We start from the raw sequence: 13,382 nt of genomic DNA on the forward strand, positions 1-13,382 counted from the left end.
AAAAAAACCCCACAAAACCAACAACAACCAAAACCCAGTTCTTTCAGTAGCCAAAGTAAGATAGATTAAGCCTTCAAAACCTGATATACAAAGAATAAAACACCAAAAACATAAATCAAAAACACTCCTTATTGCCATTTTCAGTATTTTGTCATTGGTATGTATATTTGGAACAAAACGTATATGCCCCTACTTGATTCTTCTTCATTAATGCAATTATTTTGCTTTTGTATATTTTAATCTTTTTTTCCCATTGTATTTTAAACAAGCTTTTGCTAAAATGGAAAAATGAAATGCTTCTACTTAATAGATGTTATAGTTCAACACTCAACTGAAATTATTATTGTCACTCCTTTTTCATCACAGCCATACATTACCGTGCTTTAGGAAAATCGGTATGAATTGAAAACAGAGATGCTTCCAGTTCCTTAAATTACTTGTGGTGTCAGTGATTGGGTCATTATTCAGTGTTGAAGTGTTCTACATATTTTCTTATAAATCGACTAGTTAGATTTAGTAACACCTGTGAAGAACAAACTATTTTTTTTATTAATTAGCTTTTAGCATATCAAAACAATTTACAGTATGCTTTAGTTAGCAGTGGTGTTGATCACACAGACTATCAGACGTCTGAAATATTTTAGTGAAAATATATTTTCAGCATTCTTCTGGAAAATAGTAACAATTTTTATTATTATTTTTTAGTTCATATATAACTATGATAAAGAAAATCTACCGGGATAATTTACAGTTCTCCAAGCTGTTTTGTTGGGGTGTTTTATTGTTGTGTTTTCCCCATTAGTTTAAGCTTAAATGATAAACCCAGTTCATTGCAATTTCAGGCTTTGGTAAGAGAAAGAGTGCATTATCCCACTCGAATCAGAAAGAGAATTGGATAGGGTATAGCCCTGTACTATCGTGGAACCTGGCATTTCTTTTTGCCAGTAATTCTAGCCCCTCACAAATGAGCCCATGTTCCCTACAGAAAGACACGGCAGAATCCTTCATATTTCTCTGATTTTCACAATGTATAGTGTCTGCTGACCAATAACCTTTTGCCAAGCTACCTATTTTTTATAAAGCCCTATCCATGGTATAGTAATTTTTACTTAAGACTCATGAAAGAGTCCCAGTTGGTGCTTAAGCTGTATATGTTTTATTCTTGTTTTTATTGTTTTATAAGATGAGTTATAACTTGGAAACACAAAATAAGTATCTGTTTCTTAAGACATTTTTTCCTGTTTTGGCTACTTGTTTATGTACAAACTATGAAAAACTGGATCTTCATATTGCTTAACATACAGCTAAAATATTTGTGTGTGCATATGTACAAGCCCATATTTTGCTAATACACAAACTTTATGCATTCACAGTGTCCCAGCTTTCTCATATGCATTAAGAGTTTTAGTGCAAAAGTATGTATACCTATTTTATGAGGGGCTGTCAATGATTGTAAGTAGCAGAACTGCAGAAACTGTGAAATTTTGCTTCATTTACTTCTAAATAGTTTTGGTTAGTAATTATATGACCATATGATAAATCATATTGTATAGCATTTTAACACCTTATTTCTTAAAGTAAAAATAGTGTAATTTTTATATTTTATAATATATTTTATGAGTATGTCAAAAAAACATGCGTTGAATAAGTATTGTATGTTATGTTTTGAAAATTGGAATTTTACATTTTCACTACATTTATAAAAAGAAAAGAAGAGTTATTCTGTCAGGATCTAATACTTTAAAAAGAGAAATGTGTATATAAAAGTTTTAAACAGAGAAGTGCTTTTTTGATATGTTCAAGAATTAATGTTAAGCGTATGTATATTATTTAGAAAACATGATCAATAAATGTGACTCTTAATTCTTTTTTGTGTTTATTTTGAACACAGGCCTGATGATAAGTTATTAACCTTTCCTCAACTAAATGAATGTTTTTAAAGCTAATCATAAATATATTGTAAAAATTTGTCCTGAAGGTATTAGTTGCATGTTCATCCATCATGAGATTGGTGTTTACATTTTTTCACCTGCCTCTTGATTAAAAACGAGCAATGAATATTTTAGCAGTTAGCATATTGCTAAGAACTCCGTAGTTTCAGTATAATTGTTGTAAGGTATGGAACACAGTTTGCTGGCTATAGTCCGTGCTATAGAATGGTGCATTAGAAGGTGCCAAAGTTAATGTCTCTGACTTCTTTCAGACGTTGGCTCTGTTTGTTTGTAGACTGATAACTGTTTCTAGTGTGCTCATTGAACTTGCTGGAATTTTTGTTTACTATAGTCTTCATTTTCCCCAAGAGGAGGAGAGAGGAAAGAATATATTCCTCATGTGGCCAGCATATTTTGAGTATTTATGTGAGTTCACCATCTTGATTTCAAGTCATGAATTTGTTTTTACATGCATAAGCATGCATATTTACATGCATTATTTATCTAATTGACTTTAAATTCCATTAAGTTCCAATGAGTAGGAGAAAGGTTTTGTCTTAGGCATTTTTTATTTATTTTAATTTTCTAGTTATGTTACTTTTGTTGGTTTATTTATTTTTTTAACTGTTCAGTCTAAGGCTTGTAAAGGTTGATTTGCTCCTGAACTGCTTTGTTCCCAGACATTGCCATCTTCCCCAACTACCACCAAGTCCTCTCCATCTGATCCCATGACCACCTCCAGAGCCAATCAGGTACAGTATCATCCTACCATCTACACCATACTTTTCACGGGTGACAGCTTGCAAACTGGAGAAAAAGATATGGTGGGTTAAGGATTTATTCGTTCATTCACATATATACACCCATAACCATAGATATCTTTTGTTAGAAATTGCTAAATTGAATGGAAAACATTTTTCTTTTTTTAATTTGTTTTGTTGTCTTTTTTAAAACTCTGATGAAAGCAAAGTATCTTGTAAAATAGTCTTTTTTTAAAAATTTGATTTGATTAATAAATAGCAAGGGTACATGCTGGTGTGTTTGTAGACAGAGTAACTCTTGGTACATGTATGTTTATGTATATATGCACACACGTATTTACTTCTTGGATCATTTATAAATTATAATGGAAGTACCTCTGAAACCATGCTTAATTAGCTGGATATCAACCTAGGAATGGCAAACAGACTTATTTGTTTATTTACTTTAAGAATTTTGAAATGTGTTTGTGGACGGTAACATAGGGACCTTATTTAAATAGTGTATGCAGTAAGAAAATAGATTTGAAATGAAAATGTATTGATGAAGAATAAAGTAAAATCAAGTCTCTCTAAAAATATACTAAACACATCTAAGTAAGTTTAATTCATGTCTGATTTTTAAATGATTAGACTGTGGTTTTAGCAGTATTTTAATTACACTAATTTATTTCTCTTTTAACTGGAAATAAATATGTCCAGTTCATTATGTCCACAAATCATCATACTGTGTATCTTTTTGCCTTCCCTATGCAAATTGTTAAAGTTACTTCATACCATGCTTTTTAGAACTGATTCATGCTTAATAAATACCTTATTCATTTTTTTAAATGTACTGTTAAATTTAATGTACTTTGTGTGCAAATAATGTAACTATTTGGTATATGCTAACAGTTTTTAACATACAATCTGTCTATTGAAGTTAGCTGAATGCTTCTATCAGATCCTGCACAAATTAGATCAAATACCAGAAATATTTTCTTCACAAGCTGATTTCGCTGGGAAGTTAACATTGTTATTAATTACTGATCCTCTGATATTCTGTGAGCCGTTTAGAACTTGCAGGCTGTATGAACAATTTAACATATAACAGAACGCAAGCATATCAAAGTGGTATGTCTTTGATCAACACATGTTGAAAGGGACATCTAATACAGAAAGTAATGAAATCTAGACAGAAATTGTACAGATAGAGGAACTACTAAGAAAAATATAAATTGTGATATTCCTCACTTCAATTTGAAAGCCTTCTTCATCAGCCTGCTTCCATTCCAGCAGTTTGGCTTCATCATCATTAAATGACAAAGATAAAATCTTTGCCAACAACTAGGGATATTTTATGAACACTCTGTTCAGCTTTTATTCTCTCGCTTAATTTTAGTACTTTGTTTCTTTTAATTAGAAGATTTTGAAAAGGTCGAAGGCACAGTTATTTTTAAAAAGTATTCTTCCTATTTTTCTTTTCTGTGTCGTCTTTCCCACTTTTTTTTTAATTATAACTGTACCACGATGATCATTATTTGGAGAAAAAGGAATAGGTGCTTTTATTTACAGGAAATACTGTTTGAGCATGCTGCTTAATTAGCATCAAAGTAGTACCTACTTTGCATCTGTTCCATGAATTTTGAATTATCAAAATTATAGTGTAGCATAGAAACTTTAAATGACTTCTTAATAGCTAAAATTGCTTATTTTTATAGGAAGTTGTTCTATGAGCATATTGTCAAGTGATATAGCTGAATGTACAAACTAAGGGAAATGTATGCTTTGTATCCTGCCTATATCCCACATTACATCTTTTAATGCATTTTATCCGTAAGCTCTGTTTAATTTAGTTTTTATACAAATAATCAAGGTCTCTTTTGAACAGCATCAAAAACTGTATATATGAAGAAGAGTAATGAATTCCTTAAGTGACTTTTGGACCTCCTTTTATCATTAACTCTTGAAATTTCTACTGGTTTATAATTATTTTATCCCTCTTAGTATTTCCTAGGGGTTTCTAGCCATTCCAGCAGGAAGCACAAAACACACGAGGCAATTAAGGCCTTGCTGTTCATTCTAGTGATAAGCGACGTAGCTGGCAATCGTTCCCAGGCTGTAGTAGTGATTAGCATTCTGCACCGGTGTATTGGCAAGTATCTGCACTGTGACTGTCACACGAACATAGGTTCCAGCACAGTAATCTCAAACCTGTCAGTAGTCATGTAAGTACCCAACAGGAGAGAATTAGAGAACAACAACAAATGTTTGGTTTGATAGATGACTGTATAAGATGATTCTCAACAGAAAAATAACCGTTCAGGTGTGGGGTTTCTCACAAGTTGTTGCATTTGGATAACAGGAAAGAGCTTATTTAACTGGATGAGAGGAAATTTAGCGTGAAGGCTTAAGATAAATGCACAGTACATCCTATTGTGTGGCTATAGTAGCATATCACGCTTAAGATCATTCAATTTTCTATATCTCAATCGTGACAAGGTGATATTTTATCTTGAAGATTAGTAAGGCAATTAACCAATGTCTAGGCAATACTTAATGCTGGATTGCTGTTGGACTGAAATCTTTAAACTGGGTTGGAGGACTCCCCATAAGTTCTTGCAATTAGAGAGCTGTCGGGTGTGTGTGTTGATGAGCATACCTGATGTGATACTTCCTGCTGTACAAGCATGTCCGTTGTATGCTCCTGACAGAGCTTGCATAGTGGGTAGAACAATTTCTAGGCACACTTTTTACCACAAGAGGAAAATAGCTCTGCCAGCAGAGGTCAGAGGAAGCTGAGCAGGAAATCTGGTTTGTGTTATGCCTTCCTTCTAGTGACTCACTCTGCCGCCATTCAGATGAGATCATAACACCTTTGTATGCCAATTTCAGGTTTTGATGAATTGTTGTTTTTTGAAAAATCTAGTGTTCGTGAAATGACTCATTTTATCATTCTTGAGAAGCGGATAGTCTCTAAAATATCTTATATGGTAGAAGAAAACAGTTCCTTCAGAACTGTCATGTGTTTTATTATACGGAATTGCCATGGATGCAACAGAAACCTCTGCATTGAGGGTTTTTTTTTCTTTACTGCTTTGTTCCAGGAAGATAGACTTCTGTCAATATTATTGTTGCAAATGTCGTGTTTATTTTTCCAGTAGAACTTCCTTGGGCCTTTGTTCACATTAAAAATTCACATACTGCAGACTTCCCAAGGAAGAAAAGAACCAGAGGTAATAGAATTAGGGACTTTTCAAATAACTACCCAACTCCCCACCCCCCCTCTGCCTATCACTGAAAAGAACTCTGTACTTTTCTTTCTGTACTTTTAGGCCCAGAGCTTCTGTTACCCCCTCCTGAACTTTGTCAGCTTTGTTTATAACAGAACACTGGCAGACATATAGCTACAGTGATAAAACTGTTCTGCTGATGCCCCTGGAGCTGCCAGAATATATCTTTACTTCTATTTACCAGAAGGAAGAAATCAATTTTACTTTTCCACCGTACACTTCAACTAGGAATTTCACCTCAAAATTGGTGAATAACACCATAAGCATCATATAAAACATGCTTGCTTTTCCTGTGTAGTAACTTGCAAAGGTACAAGTTTTAATACTGATTTTAACAGTTAAGTGACATTCAATAGACAAGTATTTCTACAATTAAAATGTTTACATATTTTCTTTTGCTTACAAGATTATTTTTTTAATCTGCCTGTTTTACTGATGTTACTATTATTTTAGAGGGAGAAACACAACTGATTATAAACCTAAGCTTTGTATTTCTCCTTTGTCTATTTGATACACACCTATAAATACAGTTGCAAAGCGTTGCATGTTTCCTTCTCCAGTCCTTCCTTTTTCCATGAGATTGATACTGCTGCTGACCTTTACTACTGAGTGTAAGAGAATAAAAGGCCAAACACACGTTCCCACTTGCAAGTGAGTCAGGAGAGTGATAGGTAGGAGTCCTTTCCTCTTCCATTATAATTTAGATAGGCTTAACCTTAGTAATATAATAGGATTTATCATCACAAACTCTGTGACATTAATTTACTATATAAACCTTCTTATTTTTACTTTAAGCACACTATTTTTTCCCATGGCTTTTGCATTTTTTACAACTATACCTTCTATGTTGCTTCTTTGTTGTTGCACCTGAAACTCTTGTTCTATCATTTAATATAGTGTATATAAATTTGCGGAGTGCAGATGTAGAATTTGTCCATTCAGTCCTCAAAGTTTACAGTTTTTTGGAGGATATCTAGGTCAATCTGGTTGCTGCAGTGTCTGTAATAATACTTTTCAACCTTTTTACATGATGGGATGGAGCCAGTTTTCTTGGCACTGCCTGTACCCAGCAGGTGCGGCACTAGCATGTGACTGTTAACAGTCTCGGTATTAGAAATTTATACTTTTGGCTTACATTATCTCTCTATTTTATGCAAAACCTATAGCTTGCAGTAGGATGTAATAGTGTATATATAACTAGCATTTGGGGGATTAATTGATATTTCTAAATTGTATTGATTGATTCATATGCTCTCCCTCTTTCTGACTTCTAAGAACAGCCCTATCCCTGTCTGTAAAATGACTTGCAGAAGTTTAATCTTTTCATTCCTGATAAAGAGGTAGAATCTGAAAATAGAGGCATACTGTACAGCATACTGACAGCTTCTAAAGCATGATATGAACTCACACCCCTTGTATTTAATATGTGATTGTTGCGGGAGGTGGAAGAAAGCTTTAGGAAAGAAAGCTTTGTTTTAGTCTTCTGTTATCATTAGGACATGGAATTTTAAAATATGTATAATGTACAACTTCCAAATTATAAAGTTTTTTATCAGTAGATTAATCTTAAAATACAAATGGTGAGTTTTAATGATGATCCCAGGATACTAGATGGCCATCGTAGGCCACAAAGATACTGTCTCTATTTGCCTTGGACAATTTGATGTAAGGGTTATTTTAAGACCTTCTATCTTTGATATTTTAACTGTAATATTAATCCAATTTTAATGTCATTTCTTACAGTGGTATTGAGAAAATCTGTTTTCTTAGGTCTGTCACAGTTGGACTGATGCTGGATGTATCACTTGATATTTCCAAATCTCACTACTGTGTATTTAAAAGCAAAGTTAATATAAAGTTATTTAGCATTCTGATAAAAGGTGCTGTAGCATTAAAACCCCTCTTACTTTAATTTGATTGTTCAGAATATTTGCCATGGTAGATCTCTGTGAGATAACAATTTGACCTTTTTTCAACCTGTCAGATTGGTCATTGATAAATACAACAGTTTTATTCAAATCTAGAAGACACCTGAGTTTCATGCACAAAAGTAATATATGAAAGAGACTTCATCTAATAGACAAGGTTTCATATGGACCCATCACTAAAGAATTTAGTACAGGAGATTCTAAAATTATAAATACATGAAGACCACAAATACAATAAATTGTTAGTATATTAAACATGTATATTCTTGTAATTATGGCATAAAACCATTTTTTATTCACAAGCAGATGCATGAGAAGGAAATCAGGTTTGGTGTGGCAGTGGCAGTGGTATTAAGGAATGTAAGATAACTGTAAGAATCTCGTTGTGATGTTTAGGGGAATGGAGTTGAAGAAATAGGCCTTGTTATAGTTCTGATTTTTTCCCAAACTTATGGTAGACTCTTGCCACCTACAGAAAAATTTGTCGCAAAATTTCTCAACATAGCATATCTTTTTGGTTAAGTCTCAGCAAGGACTTTCATCTTCAGTTTTAATAGTTATTCAGCTTCACATTCAGAGTTCTTTTCTGTTCTTGCTATTGCTATCAGGCATAAGCAGTAATAATTTTGACTTCGCACTGGACATTGTGCGTTGTAACAAGTTTGAATAAAAGTTCTTACTTTAGTTAGAAAAACACTTCTTTTTCTAGTGTGAGAAAATCTTACATCTCACATTTGTAGATAATTTTATTGACTGTGAATTCATATCTCTGTAAAGTGACTGTTTTGATTCAATTTAATAAGACAGTTCCTTTTTTGATTAAAATTTGCCTATAGCACACTGTGGACAGCAGGTAATAAATAATGTTTCGGGTAATATAGCTGGAAAGGGCTAAGGAGAATCATTCTCCTGTTTAAGTGAGAGGACTCCAGTAGAGATTCTGGTGCTTCAGAGGTAACCTTTGCTGCTGCTCTTCAGCTGAAATGCTTCATTTCATGGCTAAACTCCAAGCAGAATTAACCTATACTCCATAGACTGACCAAAGACATTTTGTTCTGGTTCTCAGGTTTAATACATTCATTTTATATTTCTTTTGTTCTTTGACTGCTTTTTCCCAATATTTTGCAGTAACTGAGATCAGCAATTTTGTTTGCATTGTCTCCTATATATATATATATATATATAAATATATATATATATATTAGATACTATAAAAACTTTTAAATAACAATTTTTAAAATCCTATATGCAAATCAGTTTGGGGTTTTTTTTTTACTCTTTCTTATTGTCTGAGTTTTTCCCCTTTGGACAACTGTGTAGGTAATTATTTGTGTTCATATTCCTTTATATTGAATGTATGTGTTTCCTTTCTTCTCCTCTCTCCCACCACATAGCAATTTTAGGGTTCACTGTTCATTGTTCCTGCCTTAAACGTAGGGGAAATGCTGTCAGGAGCATTCATGAGACATGGGGAAAGATGTAGCTTCTCACTGCTAAGTCTCTGAATACTACTGGCATATCATTCATAGGTTGTCATGAATGATCTGCCAGTTGCAGTCCTGTCAGTAAAAACATGCTTCCATGTTCGTGTATCTTGTTTTGATTTTATGCTTGAAAAGAATTAGAATCACTTGGCTTCCTATTCCATCCCCTCTTCAGAAAGGTATGCTTTACTCAGCATAATGGACAGCATTCCTTTTCCTTTTCTATTAAAATGGATAAATGTCTTAAATCAATTTCTCCTCATGCTTTGAAGTCTACCTGGATGTTATATTTTTTGTCTGTTTTTTCCCCTATAGATATAAATAGGGACAAAACAAAAATCGCATATGAAGTTAAAGCTTGAAAAAAAGAGAAAACAAAGGAACAAACTAATTTGTTTATGTAAAAAAACAGCTTCTAACAAGATATTACATGGTCACCCTTGTTACGGATTTATGAAGACTTAGCTTATTACTGGTTTTAATCCTTAGCTTAGCCATATAGTTTAAAACATGTTAAAGGAAGGGACTAAAAGAGTTTTGGAAACATACTAAGATGATTTAGAAAACATAAATTTTACTGTAGTGTGACTTTAATGAGGCCTACTTTTGATCTCATTAATTTCCTTTTAAATCAATATTACTTCTGTGAACATGCTGAGATTTGGGAGAAAATTTGCTACACTTTCCTGTACACTTATTATTTTTGTGGGGTTAATTCACTTTAAAATATTTTGGAGTGAACATGTAAGAAGACAGTGTTATTTGGATTGAATGGATTTTGCTTTAGACTAACATGGATGTCTTCAAGTTGTTTAAGAGTTAAAAAAAATCTTGCACTGTAATTGAAGATCTTGTTCTTTCATTTTAGGATATTTGTAAATATGATATGTAGGTTTTGGCATTTGTCCATGTCCTTGTACTACGAAAAGGTCCTATCTGCTTATGAAAAAGGATCATTAAACCCATAAAAGTTGGAGAATACACATTCTTCTCTTTGTTAAAATATGGTAGGGGTCTTCAAATGTCCTGTGCAAAGGGGTGTTCATTTTTTCCCATCTTCTGTTTTCCAGCTGTTTTAAGCATACTTCTTTTATCAATACAAAATGAAACTAAATATCATGTTATAAAGTGCCAGATATTTCCACATTCAAAATCCATCCCATGTAAGTTAGAGTGAAAGTTGGCAGCATGTAACTGTGCTGTATCCAAGATTGTCTTTGACATTGGGTGCTTAATAGTCAGGTTTGGTGACATACATTTTCATTCAGAACTAGCATCAGGAGAAAAAGCCAACCATCTTCTAAGGTATACAGGCACAGAGTCACTTAGAGTGCTTTTTGCTGTTTGAACAACCCAGAGAAAAGAGAATGTCAGAGCAATTTGCAGAATGCAGAGCTGGATGTCTTTATTGCTTTTTTCTGCTGTGTACGGTATCAGTCACATGAAGGTTAGCCTCTAAATTTTCAACTGTTCAGAATGTAATATAGCAGCTCTTAGGGAGTTCAGAGTTTATGTGATCAAGAGTTGTATGAGAACGTGGAAAGAAATGTTGAGGTTACGGAGCTTACTGTTACACCAGGACAGATCCTGCACAGCACAGACTATAAGGTAGAAAAGACAATAGCATATTTTTCTGACATGTCAGAGGTAAGTTGACTGAGGCATGGTTAGGCCTAGCCCTAGAAGATCCTGCTTTGGGCAGATGTTAGTTAATATTTCCTTTGTGCCATCTGAAACATTATCACTTTCACTGGCTGTAGGAACAGTGCAACAGTGCCCTGCGCTTTCCTGCGGGCTCTGCGCGGGTGCATCGTCTGCCTTTTGCAAGCTTTGAGAGTTTGTCAGGTGGTCAGAGGTCATAGAGAAATGAGACAAACCCACCAATTAAAATAGGTATATCTGCCTGATTCGAGTGAGAAGGGAGTGCTCTTCATATACAAGTCAGTGAAAGAACCTGGTTGACTTGTTGCACTGTAGGCAATAAGAGTGGGAGGTTTTTTCTTTTCCAGAGATAAGGTGCATTTGTTGCCTGTAGCATAGCATCCCAGACTTAACATAGTCAATACCTTTACCCTACAGTCAAAACAATATGTAGCTGCATCTTATTTAGAAGTGTTATCTTCCCCTAGTTTTGTCCTTGTGGTCATTTTGACATGTGTTGGTTTTGGGGTGGTGGAGGGGGGTGGGGGGGAAGCGGCTTGGGTTGGTTTGTTGTTGTGTTTTTTTTGTTTGTTTGTTGGGTTTTTTTTCCCCTGAAAATAAATAAAACTCCCTACAGGTAATAACAGTTATTCAGAGGCATAATTTGCAAGTAGTGGATCAGTGGGAAGATCCTGACCATAGGCTCTAATAAGCATCCTTAGAAATGCCCAGGGGCCGAGTCTGCTGCTGTGTTACCTCCCAGTGATTTACATTTGAATCTTTGCAGTCTGTAGTCTTGAAGAGTATTTGTCCCGCTGCACAGAGTGCCTGCTGGCTGCTTGACCTGTTTTCCCCTGCTTCTCAAATGGCACCTCCAGCCTTAGAGATCAGAGTCTTTCTTTTATTTTCTTTTTTTTTTTTTCTCTTTCTTTTTCATATTATTAAACAATAATATATACATGAAAAATTTTTAATTGACTTCAACTTGCACCTGTGATCTGGATGGGATTAGAAAAGTATGTTTTAAATTTCTATTTCTTTAAAGTTTCTGAAAGCCTGTAGTTTGGCAGTTGTTCTGCAATGTAAATTCTTTCATGTTTCTAATGACCTAATATGATCTCCATGCTTCTCAGCTTTGAATGGTTATTTTTATCGTTCACTTAACTAAAACATAAATGCAGTAAAAATTTTGATCCACTTTTTCTCTTAATAGTAATGCTAATAATTGTGATAAATTAACAGCTGCCCCCATCCATGAGATACTGAAATGTAGTCTTCATGTAAGATCTTTTAAAGTGTTACTGCTTTAAGCAATAAAACTGGTTTATGAAATGGATTAAACTGTGATTAATGACATTCTTTAGGAAAGAGTACTGAAGCAAAATAGAATTCCTCCAGATCTTCTGCAAACCAGTGGTCATGTATAATAATTAAGTGATGCAGAAAAAAAGAATTCAAGTCAAAAGATAAGCAGATCTTTGCAGAATATTTATTTTCCATAATATATTTAAAATGTTTAGTAAAATAACTGTGTAAATATAGTCTAGAACCAGTATTATCACATTCAGGTTTAGAAACAGAAGGAAATAACATAGCTGTTAAAGTTATTTCACAGGTTATATTTCACCTGTATCTGAGCATTTAAGAGGCTGCTTTATATAAATTCATGCTTTAATTATGTCAAAATAATTAGATAATTAATGCTACACTTTAACATTTACATTAAAGACTGATTGGCTGTACACAACGTGTATGCATACACCAAGGGTTGTCTTTATTGCATGCAATTTCTAAGTAAATTGTACGTTATGCCTATCTCACATTAACAGGAACTCATGAATGAGGATAATAAGAGGAGATTACAACTCTGATGGGATGAAAGTTCTACTTTAAAATCTGAATTTAAGAATTTGATTTAGATATTACTAATGCCAATAGTCCATGTATGGTTTAGCATAAAAATATGGTTGAATATAAAGATGCCTTTCTTATAGGTTTATTTTTATTAAGGAGTCTAGTTACACAACATAAGCTGTACAATGACTTAACTACAGAAGTTATTTTTACAGCAGATATTTCATAAATGTAATTATATTCCATAGCCTGTGTACTATTCAGTATCTGCCATCAAACCAAAATGGAATTACTTAAATATCATATAGGTAGTGACAACAAGTTAACTGAATATATGTGTTGTAAAATAACAAATTTTTACTAATTGTCCTACCATTTACACTACTAAGACAGAAAGCCTTTGTTTCTGACCTGTCTGCATTTTATTTTCATGGTAAGAAAAATAAATCAATAAAAGTGAAAGAGAAGAGTACAAACTTGTCAAGCTGAATATCAGAGGGCTCGGCAAAATTAG

At 33.6% G+C, this 13,382-nt stretch overlaps 1 protein-coding gene across 3 annotated transcripts in view; it reads left to right on the top strand.

Annotated features, from left to right (window-relative positions):
* NOVA1 (NOVA alternative splicing regulator 1) overlaps nucleotides 1-13,382 on the top strand; it is a 155,571-nt gene that overhangs the window by 123,418 nt on the left and 18,771 nt on the right. For 2 of the 3 annotated variants that reach the window (XM_055807266.1, XM_027782686.2), the window contains exon 4: nucleotides 2,612-2,683. The exons of the other annotated variant lie outside the window; for it this stretch is intronic. In XM_055807266.1, coding sequence (XP_055663241.1) covers nucleotides 2,612-2,683 — 72 coding nt within the window. The remainder of the gene's footprint in view (nucleotides 1-2,611; nucleotides 2,684-13,382) is intronic. 3 annotated transcript variants of the gene reach the window in all.

Source organism: Falco peregrinus, chromosome 1 (assembly GCF_023634155.1).
Source record: "Falco peregrinus isolate bFalPer1 chromosome 1, bFalPer1.pri, whole genome shotgun sequence".
NCBI classification, from domain to species: Eukaryota; Metazoa; Chordata; class Aves; order Falconiformes; family Falconidae; genus Falco; species Falco peregrinus.